The sequence below is a fragment of the Lichenostomus cassidix genome, chromosome 1 (assembly GCF_008360975.1).
Source record: "Lichenostomus cassidix isolate B80296 chromosome 1, HeHo_3.0, whole genome shotgun sequence".
Classification (NCBI taxonomy): Eukaryota; Metazoa; Chordata; class Aves; order Passeriformes; family Meliphagidae; genus Lichenostomus; species Lichenostomus cassidix.
In genome coordinates this window covers 80,127,084-80,151,393 of record NC_139479.1, presented here as the reverse complement: position 1 = coordinate 80,151,393, position 24,310 = coordinate 80,127,084, and the positions used below count along the sequence as shown (strand labels likewise).

The 24,310-nt window shown below is 38.1% G+C and overlaps 1 protein-coding gene across 4 annotated transcripts in view; it reads right to left on the bottom strand.

The window, feature by feature from the left end:
- GRM5 (glutamate metabotropic receptor 5) overlaps positions 1-24,310 on the bottom strand; it is a 236,228-nt gene that overhangs the window by 12,801 nt on the left and 199,117 nt on the right. For 2 of the 4 annotated variants that reach the window (XM_085065342.1, XM_085065334.1), the window contains 2 exons: positions 16,540-17,479; positions 4,009-4,107 (listed from right to left, as the gene is read on the bottom strand). In XM_085065342.1, the coding sequence (XP_084921468.1) occupies positions 4,009-4,107; positions 16,540-17,479 (1,039 nt within the window). Of the gene's footprint in view, positions 1-2,324; positions 2,487-4,008; positions 4,108-16,539; positions 17,480-24,310 lie in introns of all 4 variants that reach the window. The other 2 variants (XM_085065359.1, XM_085065350.1) reach the window with 2 other exon arrangements.

Genomic DNA, 24,310 nt, shown 5'->3' with positions numbered 1-24,310 from the left:
AGACCTAATTAAAACTTGACTCTTCATAAGGGATGGTGTGTGTGTGCCTGTGATGAATTCAAGTAGGGGCACATAAGCATTTTCTTTGATCTTGTCACTTGCAATCTCAGATCATTATTCCTTTAGCTTGTAGTGACTCAAGTTCTTCATCCCTGGGAGAATGCAACGTGCCTTGCAACGTGCTAAAAACACTGAAGATAAAAAAATGGCACAATTGGTGAACTCCAGTATACAACTATGAAGAAGCAAGTCATAGTTTCTCCCAGAAATATAGGACAACCTGGATAACTTGATGCAGAACCAAAGATGTCTAAATTAGTCAACACTACCACTATAATGCTTTATGTTGTTGCTATTCCTCTAATATTAAAAAGCTTTTAAGAAAACCTCTACATACCTACGTAATTGTTTCCCTAGGTAAAAGACAATTCTGCCACACAAATAACCTGCTAGTGATATATCACTCAAGTTATTTAATTTAAATTATTCTCATACTGCTTTTTCTATGGAGATAAAATGACAACAAAACAGAAAAGAGGAATGATACAGAGCAAAAAATAATTTTTTAATGTCCTGAGTTCTAGGAATAAACACTGGTTTGCAATTATTTTTCACAGTGGTTTTCTGTTGTCAACTGAAAGAGCAATTATTTATATTACTCTACAAACTGTAATCTGTTGATACCTCCTTTCCTCATGAAAATACAGGCTGACATTTATATGGATGGCTTTAATATGTAAGGATGAAAGAAACTAAAAAGTGAGAGAAAGTTGATAGACAAAACCTTTGCCAGTGACCTCCCTGTGCAGCCACCAGTGATGCTAATTCCGGCAGCGGCTTCAGCAGCATGCCTGGTTAGAATGGGAAATCAAGGGTCTGGTATCTGGATGAAACATTTTTAGTACACCAATAGTCGTCACCCAAAATGCAAAAATGACCTTGGTATCAGATGTATCTTCTTTTGTCTACTACCCTGGCTCATTGCAATTATTAATTAAGGTAACTAGAGCTGTGTTACCCTTTGTGCCATTTCAAGCATCTCTGAGCACATCTCTGCTACAATGGAGCATTCTATTCATGAGATGGAGAGAGGACAACGGCACCTCTTGAACTCTGAGTTCTGCTTCCTGATGCAGAACATGCTTTAAGGTGTTTTCAGCCTCACTTGGTCAACATGTTTTTTCATTGTTTTCATTACAAAAGGTATGAAATGGAATCTGGGAGAAATAGAAAATTCTGGGAGAAATTGCCTTACCCGACACTGAAACAAAGCATACAAGCAGTGCACAAAAAAAGAAACACAAAAACCACATACACAAAAAAAAACAACAATCAACCAACTAACCAACAAAAAAAAAAAAAAAAAAAAATTTAACTCTCCCAGTCATCTCTCCAAAGTCAAGAATTTATTTGACTTCTATCCTCTGAAAAGAGCATGCAATTGGGGAAATTTTAAATGTTTGGCATGCCTGATAAGTAATTACAGAAGTATTTTTGCACATGGGACTTATCAGCAGGAAAATTACTCCTGTGAATTATTAAGCAACATTATTAATGAATATTTCTTAGTAATTGCATTTAATCAAATCAGAAATTCAAATATGATGCAAAAAATGCAGAAGAAATGATGCTGTGATGCCTGCTTTGTGAAAGCTTCATAAAATATAACATTCCATAGTTGATTTTATCGTATATATGTGAATGATGCTCACAGGTGAAGCAGGATGTCATAACTTCCCTTAATTAGAAATGACCTTACAACAAATCACATAATGTAACACCTACTTCTATTTTTGTGTCACTTTGCATCTTAAAAAATCCACTTGTAATACTAATATAAAGGGATGGTAAGGCCCTGATGTAGAAAATATCCACACAAGGGTTGGAACACAAATGTAGTGTTGCACAAGGGATTAGAGGACATGAGCAGAATGCTGCCCAGTATGAATTGCGCAGCATTATTTAGACTGAAAGTCTGCAAGCGGGTTTCAGTCAGTATCATGAGACCTCTTTGTCTCATGAGATGATGAGTTTTTTCATCATTTACAAATAGTCAGACCCCTGCATCTATCTTTTTCCATCTGCTCTTCAAATCAGTGACTTCTAGCACCGCTCTGGTACCTACAGAGACATGAGAATGGTACCTACTTTCTGTTCTGCAATATCTGAGTTCTCTCTGGGAAATTCCCAGGCTATTCAATGGCAACTCTACTGAGCTCACAAAATTGGACAAGGACCATTGGCCAGGACATTGTGGCTGGAGACAGCAAAACACAGCCATCAAATGCAATTGCACTCTCTGTTAAGCAGCAGGTGTTCTTAACTGTTTGAGTAGGTCTTGCAGCTGACAGTCTTGCTGTGGAACTATTAGACTGACACAGTTTCCAGTCTTTTTGACTGCTAGGGCTTCCTCTTTAACAGGAACCTTTTCCTCCTCTCTACTTGACTCAGATTGATTACAGTCTGGAATGCAAACAGATTCTTCACTGTGAAGATATAAAAAAGAAGTTTTTCAAGTGTGTTTATATGGCTAGCCAAAACAGAGCTGAATACTCTACAACAAAATATGGTTGTCGGACAAGTACACGTACTTCTCCTCTCTTCAAAATTCCATTATATATTGATTGCAGATAGCTTTTAAATGAAGAATAAATATTTTTGAAGACAATGCAATGTAAGAAAAAAAATCCAGACAACACATGGACAAGAAACAATTCCAGTTGACAAAAAAATATACTTTGTATACAACACTCAGTGATAAATGTTTCTGATCTTATTTAAACTGCAGGAACTCTCAGGTGTGTGGTTTGAGTGTTGATGGCCTTATGTATGTGTGTGAATGCTGTACCCAAGGGAAACATAAGTGTGCAAGTGTCTCACTGAACACCCTCCTGCAATGATAAAATTTCCCAAGTGACGTAACACCAGGGAAAACTGGAGGTATGAATTTGATCACCCTGTGCTCTAAGGTGACATTTAAAAATATCCTACAGGGATTGATAAGGAGTGAGTCGATCTTTAAATAAATTATAATATTTTTCTAACACTTAGTAGAACATAACACAATGACACAATGCCTCTTAAGAGCATTGTTTCATGAAAGATGTATAACCATCTTTGACATGTATGTGCTTAATCATTTATAAAGGGAGATGTATGGAGAAATGAAACTTCTGTCCTATGGGAGAATTCAACTTCAGGAAATCTGACTACTCAAAATGAGAAGAATAACTGAAATCTCCAGGTATTTCACAGGATTAAGTAGTTAGAAATATTTTAATAGAAATAAATCAACATGGCTATATTGAAGCACTTAATTCCAGTAACATTGAAGAAAATCTAGTATTTGATATTCATTAAATTACAGTATTGGTGCTTAATGTCATGCTTAATATCATACATAATGGCAAAAAATTTGAAAATAATTATAGAAATTAAATTAAATTAAATGGAAAAAGTTATAGAAAAAAAAAGTTTTAAATTTTATTTAAAATTACTTTGAAACATTTCCTTAAGACTACTGCAAAACTCAGCACTTTTCCACAAGACATTTTGATCAAGAATCAACATTTTCATATTGAAAATGTTTTTATCAATCACTTTTTCTCTCTCCTTTTGAAAAGTTATTTTTATTAGACTTAATGTAACCCCTAATATGTAGCTGGCCTACCCTTACTGCAGGCTGGTATGCTGTTTCTTTTCATCTGCCTGATTGGCTTAATGAGTCAGGTGTAAGAGTTCTCCTCCCCAAAGCACCACGTTACAAACAACATCACACAGGACACGTGGTTCAGATCACTGGAATGAACATGGTGCAGGGATTTTTTGGCGGTCAGATGGAACACAGAAATCAGCAGTGGCAACACCTTTTTTCTTTTTCTTTTCTAAACATACTTTATGGGATACACAGGAATTACAGACAGAGGATCTGGCCTGGAATGGTCCAGGGCTGCTCCTCCTGTTCACAGACATATCACACTGACCTAAGGCCACTTGCTCTTTGCTTACCTGGTCATTGTAGCTCGCCCACCATTCCCCATACTCCCTTTTGGGGTGAAACACTCTATTTCCGACTTGTGCGGGGGGGCCAGTCTCCTGCCTTTGTACCTAATAAATCACGACAACAACAGGAGCAAACAGAGAGAAGTGATTGTGTGCTCAGCTTTCTTTGACAGCTGCTGTGCAAAGGGCCATGCACGTGGGTGTTACTGTGGCAGTGGTGGAGAATAGTGCAAAGCAGCTGTGAGAGCAGTGGAATAACTGCATAAAACCCCAGACCAGCGTTAAAGCACACAGGGTTATGCAGGACAGGTGCTCACCATTTTCTTTATATGTGTCTGTATATATAAGAGGAGCCAAGTAGTTTTACAGCATAAATAGCATGCTAAAATTTTGTGTTTAATATTTGTTTGGAGTTAGACCAAAAGAGTTAGAGAGAAACAGTTTAAGGGAAGCAACACTTAAATTAAGAATCAGTGGGAAATCAGCTGGTGGCCATGTTCTCAATACTAACTTATTTCCCTAATCCTACATCTCTGTAATACATGGCTTTTTCCACTTTTCAAAGCAAGAGCCAGAGTAGTGGATTGGTTGGGTAAAATTTGTGTGGGCTCAGTCCATGTTCTGAGTGGGCCTTCCTCTCTCCATTGTCATCAAACAGAAGTTAGATGACTTGCTGAGATATGGACATAAAGTCAAGTGAAATCAACCCCAACCCTAGAGCCCAGTGCAGTACTGTGCATATTTTACATACCAGACCTTGCACTTGGATGAAAAACTCACTTGAATAAACAGTTTAATTCTTGATTACCTAATTAATCCCTGGATGGGTTACAAGATAAGACCTGGCCATTGTTTACTCACTGAACACTCAATTGAGATGTGAGTAAAGAAGGGGTCTCATATCATGTCTCCTCCCACTAGTGAACGTCACCCTAATTACAAAAATTCTTGTGCTAGGTGTTGAAATACCTATTTAAATCCTTTAAGAGTAATTTTGGCAAAATACACATATGTATTTTCTCAAAGACTTTGGGATATCCCACCCCCAGATTCTATGGGATGCACTGTGGGTATTTAACAGAATTCTGTGGTGAAGTTTGTGCATTTAACACGCCTAAAATCACAGAATAAATTACTTTTTTGTTGCTTGTTCATTAATCTGATCTAGATGATAAAAGGACCTTGAAGAAAGCTACCCTGTAAAAGAGAAATAACCTGAGTAGAGAGCAAGGGAGACTAAATATTGGATGCAGTTGTAGTAGACCCTCAGATGCAGTGTATATTGAAAAAACACTGATGAAGAAACTTAGTGAATCAGAGAGTGAACTGGAGACAGTAAAATGAGGTGTGTGAAGTGCAAAGTCCTTTTGTTTACAAATTATAACCTTACTGAAAGGAGGAAAACCAGGAAATTTTCAGACTGGCTACCAAGGTTTTAAGGCAATCCATAGTGTGGTGCTCCCAGATAGCCATGAAGCTGGCACAGGAGAGATACTTATTAAATGGAAGTCGAATCCTAGGGCAGAGGAAAAATGGATGGGTTTAGAGAGTGGATAAATTTACTGGAAAAATATAAATGAAGTCAAACTGGATCATACAAAACTAATTGGGATAGCCAGAGAAAAAGAGCAGAGAGAAAAGAATGCGTAGAAACTTCACAGGAAAGAAAAGGAAATAAAGCTGAAGGTGTTAGACATCAAAGAAAGTAGAATTTAGGAAGAGCAGGAGGTAACACAGTTATGTTTAGACCAAATAACCAAAAGAGATATTTTGCCTAGCAAGGGAGAAGGAGAAAAAAACAAAACTAGGAAAATTGGGAAATGCTAGATGCTCACAATAAGCAGAATTCTAAAAAGTAGCTGGTAAAAGGAAACAAGAGGTAAGTGTCCTTGGTAACTCCATCCTGAAGAACCCCAAGTTATGGACCTAGATAAATACCCCGCCCCCCAAACTGTCCATTTCACATTAGGAAAAATTTCACTACCATGAAAATCAGCAGAGACATTGCTATGAATATCTCAAGTTTTTCCATCCACTCAAGAGCAAATTGCACCATCGGAAACAATATGTTGCCTCATAATAACTCAAAGTCTTTAACCATAGTAACTGCTACTCTGCCATTCATTCAGAGCTAAATATCCATGTAATTATAAAAGCAGTGACCAAACTCTAATCAATCCAGCTAGCTTGGAAAGTGCATGAATGGAAGCTGCAAAATTCTTTGAGCGACTATTCTAGAAAGGCACATCAAAGATTCTGTGTAAAAAGGGTTTTCAGCTTTCAGAGCAGAAATTATTTTGGCTCAGAATGTCTTGCATTAGAAAAATGTCCACTTCCAGGCTGTTAAAACCAGGTTGTTAAAAGAGCCAATCAGTTGAGAGGGAAAACTCTCAGATATTTCTTTGCAGTTGACATAAGAAATACAAATGTGGAAATTAATTGGGTATTTTGGCAGGTATTGTAGAGGAGGCATAAAACACTACAGTGTGAGCAGTATTTGCAAGAAAAATTTTCTCCTTTTCTCCAATTCCAGGACTATATATTGGTTAGAAAAGAGAGAGAAGACTTTGATCCTGTGTGGAAAGGCAGATACTAAATTCTGTTACAGGATTTAAAGTATTTTGGGTCATCTCTAAGTGGTTTTTCACATCTTTTGGTGGGGAATTATGATCTGTGTCTTTTTTTTTTTTTTTTTTTGAACAGGAACAAATTGTCTTAAGGAAAATATTTAATGATAAATACTAATATGTCTGGAATTAGAAACTGGCTTTTACTCTTAGACATAATGGGTTTTTTCACTTCTCTTTTTTCCGTTAGTTTTACTAACTGAAGATATCTCAGGGTATCTTTGAGTTTTTTAAATGCAAAGAGATGGTAATTTATTGTGCTGGAGACAGAGAGCTGTCATCAATCCCAATTTCAAATGCCATATCACATTGCCCTGCAGAAGTGTTATTAATTATTGAGCACCAAATGTGTGCTCGACATTGTTAACTTGCACTCAAGTAGTACTCTTCACCTGAAATATTCTTGGTCATGATATTAAGAAATGATGGAGAACTTACATTTCATAGCAGCAGAGTTAAAGCTAGCCTTTAGATTAGGTAAGACAATATGTGTTTAAAGTTTTCTGCATAAATTCTAAAGAATGAAACATGAACAATATTTAGTGTTGTTACTGTAGGGGATGCTTTGAACTACAAACATACTGTGTTCTTGAAAATCGATTGTGTGAGACTGGTCATGCTATCTTGAAACTGCATCATATTGAACTGAATATTTTTGAAAAGGTCTCTGTTTATTGTGTGACTTTTCCCGTTTATGAAATGGCTAAAATAAACTGAGTATTCTTAAGCATGCCACTTTTTTTCATTAAAAAAACCCCAGGATTTAAACATTACTTATTAGCAAGACTGCAGCAAGTAAAATTGCTTTGCAGCCAAACTTACAATCTATTTTTTTTCAAGTGCAGCATAATATTTTACTCTTTTTTAAAGCTTATTCTAATTATGTAAGCATATGTAATTGCAGCTGGTGAATTAAAATGATATTTTTGATGGAATGATATACAAAACATTATACTGGCTGAAGGGAAGAATAGACTGGTAGCAAAATATTATCAGTCTGTTTATTTCTTTTGTTCCAGAAAGGGTTTTTTCTGAAATGTTGGACAAACCATTGCACAGGATTTTTGTACAGTTGGGTCTTACCTGTATACATGTTCAATATATAATGCTATAGTTAAAACTATAGTAGATTAAAAGAGCCTTGTGTTTATATATTTTAACAGACATCTGCCTTATATTTCAGTCACAGTCATGAAAAGTTATCTGCCACCAAACACAGCTCTCAGTCAGATGAAATCCCAGCTCTTCCAGTCCACATCAACATTCAAGATACAAGTACAAATACCATTCATTATAATTCATACAGTGTTTCCACTGTGGCAGACTGGTTTGTGACTTGGTGGACCTTGGAAGGACAGTGCATGTCCTAGTCTTCTGTTTATCAGATTAATTACAGTGCATCAAATTAATTACAGTGCCAGTTCATATCAAAGTTTTCTCTAGAAAGAAGCAGAAGTTCCTTTGGTAGACAAACCTGGTAGACAGGACCTACATGGTGCATGCTAATGAATATGAGACCATCTGCATGACTGCTCTGGGTGCTTTCCAGCATGTGTGACAAGGACAGTATTGACACAGTGCATGGTGGCATTTATTTGTCATCAGAATTTTGGGACATAGGCTGGAAGATGAAAAAAATGTAAAACAGTTGAACACTCCTATTAAAAAATAGAAATTCTTTCCCTAAATAAATATAGAACTCTTGGGTCCCATCTTCACTCTTCCTTTTCTTTTTTGCAGTACACTAATAAGACTGCATTTTGCAACCTAGAGCATATTTGGGTAAGAGTAGGCAGGGAACTCTTAACAGCGTCACTTGATTTGTGGACTTCAGCTGTGATATTTGCTTCAAAATGATAGTAACAGTGCCTTAATAATATAAATAATTCCAAATATTAGGCTTGGAGGCATGTGCTCAGTTAATGCATCCAAAAAAATTATATCAATCAATCAATCAATCAATCAATCTTTTAATTAAATTGAAGTTGAGGGGAAAATTCAAAACAACAACAGTAGCACTGTACGCAAATTAAAAGCCATTGTAATAAGGTCATTCAAGAGTATAAATTCATTATACAGATGGAATGTTTTAGCAGCAATTTATCAAAAGCTTTCGGTAATACCTTTCACTGAGTTTTATAAAATATTCTTCAGTCATTTCAGAGTATTTGAAATTTAATTAATCACAGTATCAAACTTGTCCAAAAAGACACCAAGACTAAATTATTTAGGGAAAAGTGAAGGACTCAAACCATTCAGTAATCTCTCAATCTAAATTTTTGTAGCATATTAGGTTAAAATAGCTCCAAATGATCCATTTGGGCACTGATTCATTAATAAAAGCAGACTAATCCATCAAAAGGATAATGACTTTCTATGAAGAGTGAATTTTTTTCCTGTATGCATCACAATTCTTTTTTAACAAGGCTGTGAAGCAAACAAATAATATGATGTTGTATCACTACACCTATATTTTCTTGTTTGAAATAAGAACAATATCCACTGGGCCAAACCTTCAGCTCACATGAATTTTTATCTGCTCTAATGACATTAAGTCATATAAGAAGCTTACCCCTCACTTTTTTGCCATCAGCTCATAATACAGAGGCATCTAACCACTTTTGTGCAATTTGTAGTAAATGGTCCCATTAAAGAGCATCTGAAGAAATTTACTTATTTTTTGGTACACAATGATTTTTCATTAACATCTTTTGCCTTACATTAATATGTGGTCCTCTTTTGAGCAGCTTTTCCACTTTTCAGTTTCCACAGGGATTTATTGCATTGGGGTGGGCAGTGGCTAAAAGCTGGTCACTCTTACAGTTCAGAGATGGTGTCAGTCATTTCTAGAATGTAACTTCTTAAGCATTAGTTTTCCCAATTAATATTCTTTTATATTCTCCCAGTTAATTCTCTTTACACACAAGAGCTGATTAGAAACACCAGAAATCCCCTCTAAATTATTTCTTTATTCCATAACACTTCAGGATTTCAAATAATGTCCCCCACATTTTTTTTTAAAGTGCAATAGGACTGGAATTGCAAAGATCTTTTAGTGTAAAGCTGTCATAACAGCCTGATGGATGGGGTATTGTGCGGTATAAGACAGGTGGGCTGGAACCTGCCCTCTGCCATTGACTGACATTAAAAATCATTTTACTTTTCATCAGGCAAGAAAATAACTCTTTTAATGCCTTTTTTTTTTTTTTTTGCCAATCAGTATTTATTTTATACAAGACAGAATGGCTCCACTGCGTTGCAGTAGGAAAGAAAGCCATGTTGTCATATCTCACAAGCTGCTGGTATGACTCCATACAAGAGGTTATGCACCAGTTTTGAGCTCAGTATCATGGGGTTAAATCCTCTTCTACAATCATTTCATGTTTCCATGTTTAAATCAGTTCAACTACCTGCAGAAACAGCAGAACCAATGAGTTTTATGAAATCTGTGACTGCTATCCTAGACTTTAGGAAAGTTGTATTTCTCCCTTGTTTTTCCAGGCAATGGACCTGCTGGAGTGTTAACCTTAGTGTACTACCAATGAGATCTTGTTAGTCTTAGTGAACTACCAGGAGTATCTCAGCCTTTTGGTTACAAAAATTTTGAGTGTGAACCTATAGGTCATGCCCTGGCAGGGCATGGTGAGTAAAAAGTTTTTAAAAATTAGTTTGGAAGTGTAGTGTTCTTTTATCATGGTTCAAAATATGTCAGAGAAATTGTTCAAGCTGCAAATAAATTAAGAAAAAATTGGTACTTGCACAATAAAAATGTGTCCCAATAGGATATGCTGTGGCAGAAACTTAGAGCAGTATCTTCCTCAATGGGTGTAGACATGGGGAATGAAAACCAACTTCAGCCTTCCGCAAAACTCCATCAGTTTTTCTTGTATTCCATCTTCTTTACAAGACTAAAAGTTCCATGTCAAACAACAGGCCTGTTTAATTTCCAAGGCAACTTATCTTGCTGAGGCATAGGGAGTTCGAATCTCTCCCATTTACATTTGAAATCCTCATGCTGATAATGCACACACATACTCTAAAAAAATTGGATCACAGCTTGATGGCCATGACTTCTAATCTATCTGCTTATTCATGTATGTGGCTTTCAACCAGTGAAAATTTGATATCTGGGCAATGGGAATTTCATGGGATGCATCTTGGGGAGCCTTGTCATGGTGTGTGTAACAGTGGCAGAAGTTTATTCTGATAGGGATTCCCATTCGTCTGGAAACTCAGTGTCTTCCCAGGATTTTCTTGATAATGCAAAATAGCAGTCGTGAAACCTTGAAGAAGTTTTTCACATTCTCAATTCACTTGGTCTTTTTCAGTACTTTATATGGACCTCAATCATATTCAACATTGGAAGTACTGTTTTAAAAATTTCCTGAGGCAAAAAGAGTGGCCTTTTTGAGAAACTTCAATTCAGACTTCTGAAAAAACTCATCCCAAGATTTCAGTCCTGAAATATGGCATGCTGATGCACAATATAATACTTAGACTGGATTATTTCTAAACCGTGAATGGCAGCTCCCAGGCTGATCCACGCATATTTTCCTATTTTCTGGTCCAAAATATCTCCTGTTTGAATTGTAACAAAACAGATATAGTCAATCAAAAGAGGGAAAACTGAACAGATAAGGGAGAAAACCAGATGTTCCTTGCAGAAACAGAGCATGCAGTGTGATGGTCGACACCTGTTTCCAAAACATTAATTATGGCACAGTTTGGGACTGCCTGATGTCTAATTATACACTAACTATAAACACTGGTGGTCCAGGACTGAATCCAATTCAGTGGAAAAAGTCTAACTTGCTTACCATTTTTTCTCCTAGGAGACATGGAATAGCAATTAACAGCATGCAAACCTGGACACCTGATGGCTTTTTCTGATGTACCTGTGTAGCACTTGAGAGGGAGAATCATGATTCTGAGGTGGATGTGTCGGCATCTTTGTTTAGGTTTATTAAGATAAAACAAAATGATGGTGACATATAATAAAAATTTTGTGGTTCTCCTAAGGGTGAGTTTGGCTCACTAGGACAAGGGATTTCCAGTCCTGGATGATAGCTGTCAGTCCTATCATTTCTGTAGATGCATACACAGCAACATTCAGTTCTGTAATCATACAGAGCAGGACAAACTTCTTAAATGGATGAGACAATACGTTGAAAAACAAATGAGTAATCCATTTAGCTTGACAGCCATAACTTATGTTTAAATATTTAGGAAATACTGCATCTCATATTAAATCCAGGTAGAATAAAATATCACTGCCACACCAGGTTATTAAGCTTTAGTCTCAAAAAGATTTGTGGGAGAAGTGTTGATGATAAGGTGCAGAAATTAATGTGCATACTTCTTCTTTTCAGTATTATGCTGTTCACAGCTGTATGGAGGAATTAGGCACAAACCACAAACATTTAATATATCCTGAATATACCTAACATTATTTGACTTAGCTGGCAATGATTCTGTCCTTTTGAGTGATCATAGCACCCTGCCTGGGTTACAGATTTAAAGTGCTGCTCAACCCTCTGGCATAGTCGCTCATTTAGAAGATGATAATCTGTCCTGTTTTGTTTCAGGAGGGTACTTTTGGCTTCTACTGGGCATTTACCAGCTTCTGTCTTTTGAGAATGTGGTAGAAGAAACCTAAACGAGTCCTACATTACTACAGGGAGAATGGTCAACTGACAATTAAAAAACACTTTAACTACCTAATTCCTTTCTTCTGCCTTTCACTGTCACCGCAAATGTAAATAAAGGGGATTGCATATGAACTCAGCCTCTGATCTCCAAGCAGAGAGCCTTACCTCTCCAAACAGAGATCCTAATGTTTTTTTCTGACCTTACTCCTATTTCAGAGGCTTCTGCCTCACTGTCTGAACAGCTCTGTGTCACAGCTTGATCCACAGAAGGATGCCAGATTCCTCTTAATTTTCCCATAATGTGTTGCAGGCTTAAACATTGCAGAATTTGCTGGTGAAGCAACCAAAACACTTTGAAGACAGTTTGGGTACCTCCAAAAGAAGGAGCTGAGAGCAGGAACCATTGGGCCACCTGTAGCCAATGGTAGGAGAATTAGAGAAAAGGAACATTGCCTGCACTGTGAGGATTTGAAAGAAATTTGAAGAGCAAAGAGAAAAAGGCCAGTAGGATTTTAAAGACTTAAAAAGCACATATATATGTGAGAAACAGTATTTAGGGCTGGTTTTAATACTTTGCTGGTTGCTCAGGGCAGTTTATTACTTGCTTTAAAGGAAAGAAATCTTTTCTGCAGATAGTTGTGCGGAAATAAGTGTGTTTAAAGGGTCAGTTTTCTAAGCTTGGAAAATGGAGCATGTGTGGCTTGCTCCATATAAAGACACCTTCCAGAAGACATGAACACCTACAATGGTTAATTTTTTGTGCAAAATCTGGGGCAAAAATTTAAGAAAGCTAAGAGGAGCTTTTGAACATCATCTGCACTATTCTCCAGATCAAGGTAGCATGACTGAGACCTGTTGGTGTGCAGTCCTGACTACAAATATCATAGTAGAAGCTCTTGCAGCAGCCTTTACCTTACCTGGGATAGAGACTTATTTGAGAATGAGGAGAGGATAAATTAGCCCTGTATTTTCTACCTGTGCAAAAAGTCTGTGTAGCACATGTGATAACAATTCCTGGTACCTCAAGGTAAGATTTACTCAATTTATTAATGACCTTCCTAGTCTCTGTGAAATTAACTGGTAAAATAAATGGATTAGAAAAGTTCCAGATGCCTCTCTCTGTGAGTTATGTGGCTTTGACTCCAGCCATGCAATATTCTCCTTTGTGGAGTCGCTTCTGATAATGTCAGGTTTGGTAGCCCTACTTTTAAATGAGGGCAGAATATCTTTTGGTGAGTACTGTTGAATCTCAATAGCCTACATGAAACGGTTTTCATTTCACTGGGTAATGAGAAGTTTTACTCTCTCCTTCTACATATTTCAGTATGTGAAGATTCATTCCGACACATAACCACAGCTTGCCTGAGTTTTCTTAATTGAAGAACACCCCATGCAAAAAGTCATTTAGGACTGCAACAGATGCATTGCTTTATTTAGGCAAAAGCAGTCTTGTTATCTGTCATTTTGCAGCTGATGTGAAAGCTCTGAATGGCGCGTTGGCATTATCTGTTTGACAATGATTTGATGCAATACTACACTGTGCTATAAATTAGTGTCAAGAAGCAAAATGCTAATGATAGAGGCCTCTCTATGCACTGGTGACTTAAATAGCATGTTTCTTTAAAATTCAACAGTGACTCACTCTCTTTTAAATAAAACCCCTCTGAGCTATTTAAATAATGTCGTGTAGCTCTAATGCATATTTCCTCTGATTCTGAATACTTTGTTGTTTACTTGAATAACTATCCAAACAAGCTTCTGAGCATTGTACAGAATAATATCCTGGAACCTATTGCTTTGTGTAACCAGATTTTTTCCAGAGAAATGTTTCATTATTAAGTAAAATGGTGGGTGGAACTCTGCTCATTATGTGCACTAAATAGAATTGAAGCTGACAGTGGTTTTCTGTTCTTTCTTGGAGTATATACCAAGGTGAAGTCCTGAGCAGCATTTTAAATTTACTCAGCACCTTTTAGCTCTCCCTTTCATGTAATTAAATTAGCATTGATTAGAGAGAATTTCCCAGGATTGATGGAATCAGTTCGCTCTTGGATGCCTAGACCCTTCTGGCACATACAGACTGTGCATTGCTAAACTCAGTGACACCATCTCAGTTTAATCACTTGAGGATTCAGACACAAGTATTTGGAGGAGCTTCTTTGTTACAGCTTTGTGCTGATGACATATAAGTTTTTCTCCAAGTTTCAAATGAAAAGGTCTAGTTCTTTGTATCCAGGCAAATATATCAATGTATCAGCTTTGTGCTGCTGTTTTCATTCCCACACACACGTATTGGGCACTCTTAAAGCTCTTTTGGACTGAAGTTATTCCCAAGACAGTGCTATTGAAGAAGTCTTTGTTGGTGATGATCTATTACATTCTGCTAAAATCTCCCTACTGCATGTATTACTTATGCATTGAGGGACACAAAGAAATGAAACGAGTCCTCAAAAAGAAGAAAATGCATCTTGTCTTTTAGAATATTTAATAATGGGGTACGCTCTTTGCTTTTCAGAAGAAACCAAAGATTTTAGAGTAATTTTTTTCCAAACCAGACCTGAATAGATGACAAAATATTCCTTCCCAAGCCCAAGATCTTCCTGTCATCTATAACTTCATCTTGTTGAGTAAAAAAGTTGAAAAATGGATATGTTCTGCAGTAAAAGTGAGGGTAATTAATAATAATCTCAAGGAAGAATGCTTTCTAGTGAAGATATATTTTGAAGAATGTGTCTTTTTACAGACCCAAAAGTTGCTACAGGGCTTTTAATTGGAATACCTCAGGTCATTTATGCATATAGACAGAGGTTGCAGAAAAGGATATTTCAGGTAACCATCACTTAATCTGAAAAAGGATTTATCATTTTAAAATATCATCCTACTCTGCACCTGAAAAGGAACTGGAATAAAACATCATTAACACTCTGGTGTTAACGATGTTAATAGGTATAAAATATCTTGTAATAGATGGGCCATTTTTGTACAACTTCAAAGTCTCTGAAAGAGAATCATTACTAATATTCTGACAGAAAAAATAATCACTTTGGCATAATATATCCTGCAGGTATTACCAATAAAGTCCTCCCTCAGGTCTAAGTTGTGCTTCACACAAAAATGGAAGTATGAATTGTCCATGTTCCATGCCACCTCCAGTTGTAAACAATGCCATGTGTGGAAATATTCATATTATCAATCCTAAAATCCATCTGCATTTGAGTGAAGAGAAAAATCTAGCTACTTGCCACTTCCAGGCTAGACATACACAGCTGAGGAATGACAAAATTGTTTGCAGTTTCATATTGACAGATTTTTTTGTTTATGCCAGCAGTTAAATAACCCAAATGATCCTCATATCACCCTTATCAAAAGTGAAAGGATCAAAGGCTGCAAACAAACCACTGGGCAAGGTGCATGCCTACATTTTCTGTCTATGATGCTTCCACTCCAGTGCTCTCCTTTCTGTTTAGTGTTCATTTGAGGTAATTTTTATACACTGAACATACAAGTTATCTGCATGATTACTGAATTCAAATGATGCCTTAGGAAGAGATGAAGAGGTATCTCACAAGTGACTATGTGTTCAATGGCAGGAAGGGTAGGCAGAGTGAGGCCTGTGAGCAGCTGAATTTATTAGAGTTAGGAGGATGTGTAGAGAAAACAGTAAGGAAGAGAAGATAGGTGAGGACAAAAGGAAAGAAAACAGGAAGAGATATAAGAATATAAGAAAGAAAAATCAAGGGAACAGGAGATAACAGGTGTAACAGAAGAGTCATATGAAACAAATCCTCAGATGCCTGAGAGTGGCTGCTCATGATGAGTCCTGTGTTTAATACTCCACCTCGATTATGGAGCTGTAGCAGCAACCCTGTTGTCTTACTGCTGTCACTAGAGGCAAAATACAGACACTAGGAACTTTATTTAAGGGAAAGAGATTGTAAATGGGTGCATTCAGGATACGGCAATGGGTTGTATTTTTTCGTCTCTTAGGTTTTTTTTCCTCCCAAGATCTTGTTTTTCTCCCTAGATTCATCTGCAATTGTCACAGCCAGTACTTCTAACTTTGTTTGCCCATTGCTTTGTCCCCTGTTTTTGCACAGCATTTTGCCTAAATCAAACCCAAAACTTGAAGATGTGGGACAGAGGACTCACTCCACTCCCAGTGCAGAGGCAAAGAAAAATAGCACACTTCCCTTTGTCTTTCCACTAACGGTAACTCTCAGATCATAACTGCCTCCCCACACTCCCACATTAGAAAACTTTACCTAAGCGTTTCACCAGATGATCCCCTTCTTTTCCACAGGTTCACCAGGCTGCTGGAGCGGCTGGCGGCTGAAGATGACTTTCCATCCCCTACGTGCATGCGGACTACAGTCGATGTGGTGAATGCGCTGCGCACGTTCCTCTCCGGCTTAGCGAGGATGATGTAGACCTTGGGCACAAACATGCAGCCGAGGGCCACCGTGGCACTCAGACTCACTGAGAAACACATGGTGATTATCTTGTAGTTGCTTCCAAAATATATTGGCACAAAAGCCAGCCAAATGATGCAGGTGGTATACATTGTGAAGGCAATATATTTCGCTTCGTTGAAATTAGCTGGGACATTTCTTGTCTTAAATGCATAAAAGGTGCAGCTCAAAATTAATAATCCATTATATCCAAGGGGAGTTACAACACCCAAGTTGGTGGTGTTACAAATCAGGTAGACCTCTCGGATGCTTGGGTAATCATGCATTATATCTGGCGGCTCCATTATGAAGAGGGCAACTATGATGCCTAATTGTATACATATCAAGATAAATGCAATCACCAGCTGGGCGCAGGCACTCATGAACCTAGGTTTCTTTGTACAAATTTTCTTCTTGCTTCCAGCCAGGATTCTTGCAATGCGGTTGGTTTTAGTTACTAGAGCAGAATAACTCATAGCCGGCGAGAGGCCGATGCCAATTCTCTGAAGGTAGCAGTAAATCTGTTGAGGTTTTGCAATCAGACAGAAAGTGCACAAGTACCCCAAGCAGATGCCGGCCAGAATGATGTAGCAAAGTTCTCGGCTGGATGATTTGACCACTGGAGTATCACGGTACATTATGAACACGACTGTAACAAACAGCGTGGCCAACAGACCCAGGCATGCAAAAACAACGGCTGCGATTGGTTCGGGATCACCCCATCTGAGATACTGGACGGGGATGAGGTCACAACCTAAAGAAAAAGAGAAAGAAAAAGGTAAACTGAAGTATGTAGATCTGAGATCCTTTAATGATAGTTAGAGGCTTCCTTAGTATTTTTCTTCTTTTTGTCTTTCAGGAAGCTGCCATTGTAAGGAGCGTAGGCTCAGATTGTGTGAATATAATGTCAATATAATGGCACAATAAGTACGTTTCAATGACAGCTTATTTCAATAATACACTTTATCTGGAACATAACATGATGACCAAGATGATTAGAATAAGTCATCTCTCACAGTGGAATTTACCTTTTAAATTCTATGAAATACAGTAATTTATGAAGATATTTCCACAGCAAGTTACATTACCCCAGTACAAAACACTTCAGAGCTGTCTGCACACTATTTGCACTCAAAAGACTAGATGTCAAGCTAGAGCTTTGAGCTTTGCACTCAAAAGACTAGATGTCAATACTAATTGTATTGTACACTATGAAGGATTTTGGTATTTGTTTAATGATCATGGAGAGAAATCTTGCAGATTCTCTGTCAAAAAAAGAGAGTGTTTGTTTCTCAGATATGCTACCTTTTTTCTAAATTTTTCTAAAAAAAATTTCCTAGAATCAATTTCAACTATTAGGTAATTTGGGATGGCACACCCTGCTCACTTCTTCATCTATCATTCATCCTTTCGAAATTTCTGAAAAATTAAAACCTAATTCAAATCTAACTTGTGAAGTCCAACTGAAATTAATAAACTAGCAACAAAGCTGAATTAGCAGTGCAACCCATCTAAAGACACTTGTTTTTCAATTTTGTATAGGTTTTATTAAATCATTCTGTGCATCTGCTTGATCTTTTTTGTTGCTAATGGCTATGTTAGAAACCCATCAGCACCCTTTTGTGTCCTGCAAGTATCTCTCCTGTGGCAGTCTATGCAAGGATACAAGGTGCCTCAGGGCAAGCACAACGGGGTGCTTTTCCCACTTGACCCCTCAGTCAGTTCACCTCAGTCTCCAATACACACAATTTGTGGCATTCCCCTTTCATTCGAGGTCCAGATGGGTTCTGTGTCCTGTGGCACCAGACTATACTGTGCCAGTGCTTACTAACAAGAGATTTGTTATCTACTTCCGATCAGTAGGTGATGCCCAGGCACTTCCAGGGAAGTAGGGCTTCAGTAAACATAGCAGTTGCTCCAGAAGAAAAATATCATAACAAGAAAGTGCACACACCCATGTCTTTTTTTTTAGGTCTTATGGCTGAGCAGCCGTCATATGATATGGGATATTCCTTTGGTCTGTTTGGGTCAGCTGTCCTGGCTGTGTCCCCTCACAAGATCTTGCTCATACCCAGTATGCTCAGCATAGTGGTGAGGGAGGAATGTTGGGGAGACAGGCTTGATAAATGACTGCTCTGTTATCAACATCTTGAGCTACCAACAAAGCACAGCACTGCGAGGGCTGCTGTGGGGAAAATGGACTCCAACTCAGCTGGACCCAATACAGTAGTGAAAAAGGGGAGGACCTTGATATTTTGGAGTGTAACTTCCTGAAAACAGTTGACATGCTGGCATTGCCAGCCAGGGCAAGACAGCAGGGAGTAGATGATGGCATGGAGAAAATGCAACTAAAAGCTTTTATTTCCCCTCTACTTGCACTGAGCTTGCCTAGACTCGATTGTAAAATCTAAATTACTTTAAAATTTTGTATTTTTGTGATCATGTTGCTGTCTTAGGTCAGACAAGCGAGTGTCATCCTGACTTGGAGTGGCTATTGACAAAGCACTTCACCCTGATAGGATGGAGTGCCAGGTGCTTGCATCTGTATTTTCAGTACTGAAGATAGTCAGGACTCTCTGGTGAGTATGCGGATGCCAAGAAGCTCCAATTAATTAAGCAACCTGGGATCTCAATGACTTGATGAATAGGAGGAAATCATCAATATCAGGACTATCATTTGGGAATTTCTACATGCAAGATCTATTTCTTGCCTTTTCCTGTATATTAAGAGGAACTTGAAGTTTTCCAAATCTGACACTGACATGCTTAGTACTAAATATCATTTCATGAAACAGTATGGGTAGATATTAGATTTAACTCCTTTCTTCTCCAAGTATTTCTGCATTCTGTATCTCTATAGAAATAATATTACTGAAGATATAATACCTTCAATATAGTGGCTATAGTACAAGGCAGATATTTCTGTGTTCTTGAAGAGAGTGGAAAAATCAGAAGGATTGGGGTCAATGAGCCTTTGACATTAGTGCAATTAAAGGATACAAATTTGCAGTCACTTTAGTGTAACAGAATTGGGCTGCTCGCTGAATATAGATTAATTTGTCAGCCATATTTGACTACTTTGATGTGAAAAGGTTTCTCTTGCAATAATAAAATTATTACCACACCTAAATGTAAGACATTAGATTTTTATGAAACATTCTCATTGCATTAGTTCATATCTTTTTAACTCTTACTGGTTTTACAGGTCTACTTATTAAGCATTCAGTGTGAGGGAGACACTGTATTTCTTTCTGTTTTTTTTTTAAGTTTAAAGGAGCACAGTAATCACATCATTAAAATTACAATTTTACACAAATGAGAGTGCTGAAAACGGGTGAAAACTAAAAAGCATCCTCTGTTGTGTGCAGATATCCCAACGTGTGTTCTTCCCCATAGTTTTATAAGTAAATGACCTCAAAATCTTTTTCTGATTTTAGCAAAATTTAATTAATATTTTGGGGAAACAAATAGCTCCCAGCTTCTAACACTGCTATGTATTCTTACACAGGAAATTTGAAGAGAAATGGTCTTTATCTGGCAGCTGGCCTTTGCATGCAGACAATGATATAGGGGCTAAATTTTGCCTCATTTCTAACATTGTAGCAGAGGTGAATCATAACCGAGTGTTTCTCATTAGTTTCAGACTATTTCATGCCTTCCTTGCTTTATTACTCTTTTTACGTTCTGTTGAAGAAATACCTGAGAAAAGAGTTGAAAACTTGTTCCATTTTTCCCATCACTGAGTATACTTTACAAGGAGATTGTTGAACTTTGCAATGATTTATTCCTCAATTAAGATTTAAAGACTGGATAATCTTCATGAAACAAGGATTAGTGAAGTTTTCACACAATGCTTTTGCAAGTCATGGTTTCTGACAATGGCCCTTTGCAGAAAAGGACAACTAGAGCAAGTAAAAGAAAGATGGGAAAAGAGCACTGCAAGTGTTCATATTAGGTTGATGGCCAGGAGTATACCAAGACAAAAGCTGAAAAATGATACCACAAGAAGAACTCATTCCTGTCAATGGCCATGACAGTGCCCCACAGCCTACCTCTTACACTTTATCAACATCTCCAAGCACCTGGAAAGTTTCCTCTCCTAGCTGGCTCAGAAAGTGGTGGAACAAAGCCAGGAGTCTTGTCCTGTGGAGCCCACAGTGTGCTGAGGCACTGAGGCAATCTTTGGCTTGTGCAAAGGCTGTTAGGACTCAGTCCAATTTGGAGCAGGTGTTGAGTTGTTCTGTGCTTAAGGGTGCCTGGAGCTCCAGTAAAATTGACATAAAACTACCCTTTTGCTCCTCTGGCCACAAAAATAGCCAGTGGGAAGGAAGACACCAGATACACACGTGAATAGGAAAATGAGCAGACAAAAAAATCACAGTTCCATTTAACACGCTAGGGAAAGATTTTCTCAAAGGACCACCAAAAATCACCAAAAAAGTAAAGATAAGGATGTCTAAGGATCATCTGAGAAAAAAAAAAAAGTAGTTTCTGATATTTTGGAAAAGCATCTAGCTACTTCATGGATGGACTAAATTGTGCTATAAACAAGAAGAGGAAATGCTCTTGAGGGCTTGACTACTGCCATAGGTCTATTAGTAGGTCTATTAGTACACTGTCCTCTTTCTGTAGAGGCAAATTTGTCCCTTATTTCTGATCTTTTATATTGCATTAAAATTAGTTCATCTGAGAGAAGCATTTACATATATAAAGCACTGTATTATAGGCCATATTTTCTGTAGATTTGATCTGAGCACTGTTTTAATTTGTCATTATAGCTTTGACACCTACAAGACCTTAACATACCTTCAGCATCCATAAAAATGTATTAGCTTAGCACTGAAAAATCACTTTCATGGTAGGCAATATAAAATACATAATTAAACTAATTTCAAAGGTAAACATGACAGACTAGGGATTGTGAATAGGATTTACTCTGAAAAGTGAAGGGAATTCAAAAAACTCTCTTAAGTTAATATCATGAGCTAAAGCTCACTGAATCTGCACATGGAGATTAAAACAGGCAGAAAATTGCTGCTGGTTTTGTATGTTCTAAATATTTTTCAGTGGGATTTGGCATCCTGGCCAGCAAGTTTGACCTGTAAACAAAGAACTTAGTTTTCTTGGTAAGTTTTTAGACATTCTTCCAAGGTTAGCAGAAGTCCAAACATCAAGGCTGAAACTCAAAAAACAACCTAGCCACGCTTTAGTAATGAATGAGTCTTCATATGATATTTGCCACTCATTATTCAAAGTGCATTCATGTTACGAAATTAAGTAGTTTATATTAATGCTTCTAAATTTTTCTCTCCTTATAATCCCAAAGGATGGCAGACGGGATACCTTGATTAGTTATTTAGGTTTTCATGTATATGGAAAACTGAGATGCAAAAATGTCAGCACCAGAATAAAAATATACAAAAGCTGACAGGGTAGCTTTTATAATTTGTTAATTTTTTTTAACTACAACATTATCCAAACAGAGGGTTACACTCTCCAAAGGCCTGAGGGACATATCAGGCCTCTGACCTCCACATGAAATCTGGACCATCTGAAGGGAGAGAGAGGACATCTTTAACATACCACAGCTATGTTCTGGTGCTATGGTAAATTACTGTATTCACCAGTTCTTTGCCCTTCCTGCTCTGCAGTGACCTTTTGCACTTGCTGCAATAGCAGGGCATGTAGAGGTGACCATATGTTGCCTTAGCTGCTGCAGTTCCCAGACTGGCACATGTACTGAAACCACCAGCAAAGGTGGCTTTGCACCGGCAATGGACGCAGCTGATGACTGGGCATGTGTGTATTCTGCCACCTCTGCAGGCAGGATTTGGGATTGGTCACATCTTAAACCATAAATGCTGGAACATCTGTAGCTCAGGAGCCCAAGTCCCCACTTGTGGCTAGCACAGGTCTTTCTCATGAGAACTTTCTTCTGTGTTTTATAAATAAAGATAAAGTTTGGATGTTGTTAAAACAGTGTCTCAAGATTTGGACAGTTCAGGCCTGGCCAATCAGGCCTAGGGGGAGGTTTCTGACTGACCAATCTGGGTGACCTCTGAAAAGTCTATATAGGTTGGATTCAAAATAATAAAGCTCTCTTTTCTATGCCATGCTGAGAATCCGGGTTTTTCTTCTCTGCTAGTGGCTCAACAGCAACACCCACTAACTGGAAGATGTGGATTTTGCTGTGCAATGCAGTAAGAGGCAAGGCCATGAATCTTAGAATAGTACATTAAAGTTACTTTGTGACCATATGGGAAATTATTCCTTAATTACACAAGTGTGCAGAATGACGGGAACAACTGATGAATTACAACAATCGGGTCTATCCTTATGTCAGCTCTACTGTTGTGATTTAAGTTTCACTAAAAAGTGCTGGCTCTGTGTGCTGTAAATGTTTTGTTCTGAAAGCATCATGTGCAGCAAACTTTCCATAACGTAAGGCACAATTACAAGCGGATCCTTCTGGTTTTGTTGGCAAGTTCCCCTCCATCCAGCCCAGGAGACTCCAAGAGCTGCTTGTGAAGTTCAGCAATACTGAACGAGCTCACTTGAGCCTGAAGTGCTGTGTGGCTCATGCTGGACTGGAAGCTGAAGTTCACACCTTACCTGGAATGGGCAATTGAGGGCAGAAAAGTCTGCAAAGCCAGCAACAAGGGAGAAGAATATGACAGAGATTCTGGTCACAATATTGCCACCTGAACCCTTATCTGCATACATTTTATCCAGGAGGAAGAGAGTGACTTATGCCAATGATTACATTTCACTTGGAATAAGTAATAAAGAGGAAAGAGAAATACAGGGCACAGAAAAGAGGCTGAAAACTGGATATTATGTCTGCTGATATGCATTTATAACACCAAAAAGAACTAGATAAAAATTGTGTTCTCCTTCTACCCTCAGTCTAAATTACAGTCTTACCAATTATGGTCAAAAGCAAGATCCTAGTAATGTTTCAGCAACAAAATCAATGTCAACACAGACTAAACTGCGTTCTGTCCTGCGTCAGACAATTGCTGAAATCACCCATGGCTGTGACACTATTGCAAGAGGGAATACATGAAAGCAGCGTGATGGCAACAAGCCATGGTGGCAAAAATATTTGAAAATATTTTCACCCTTTGAAAATATTTTGGGCAAGAGATGAATTACCTTTTGCCTGGGTGAGGATCAGAATCCAGTCTTGTGAGATAACTGAGACTCCCGTGGCTCCTGCCACAGCGGGAATCAGCATACTGCAGGAAGAGCTGACCAAGTCTTTGTGGGGATCCACGGAGATCCCACTGAATTCCTCTGTCGAGCATCACCCCTGCCCTTGGCCCTAGAGATGGGAGCTGTCCCATAGGGTGTCAGGACCCAAGACAGCAGCAGCCCCCAGCACTGTCTGCTCTCTGTGGCTCTTGCTGACTGTACACAATGCCCCCAGGGTGAGGGAGACAGTGATACTCACTTCTCAGTGAGGAATCCAGACCAGTACAGGACAAATGGGATACAGCACAGTGCTGTCAGAGCTCTGTGAAATGGCTGTTGTGTCACTTAGAGGTGGGACACATATTTTTCAGCCCTTTCCATCCAAGGGTTT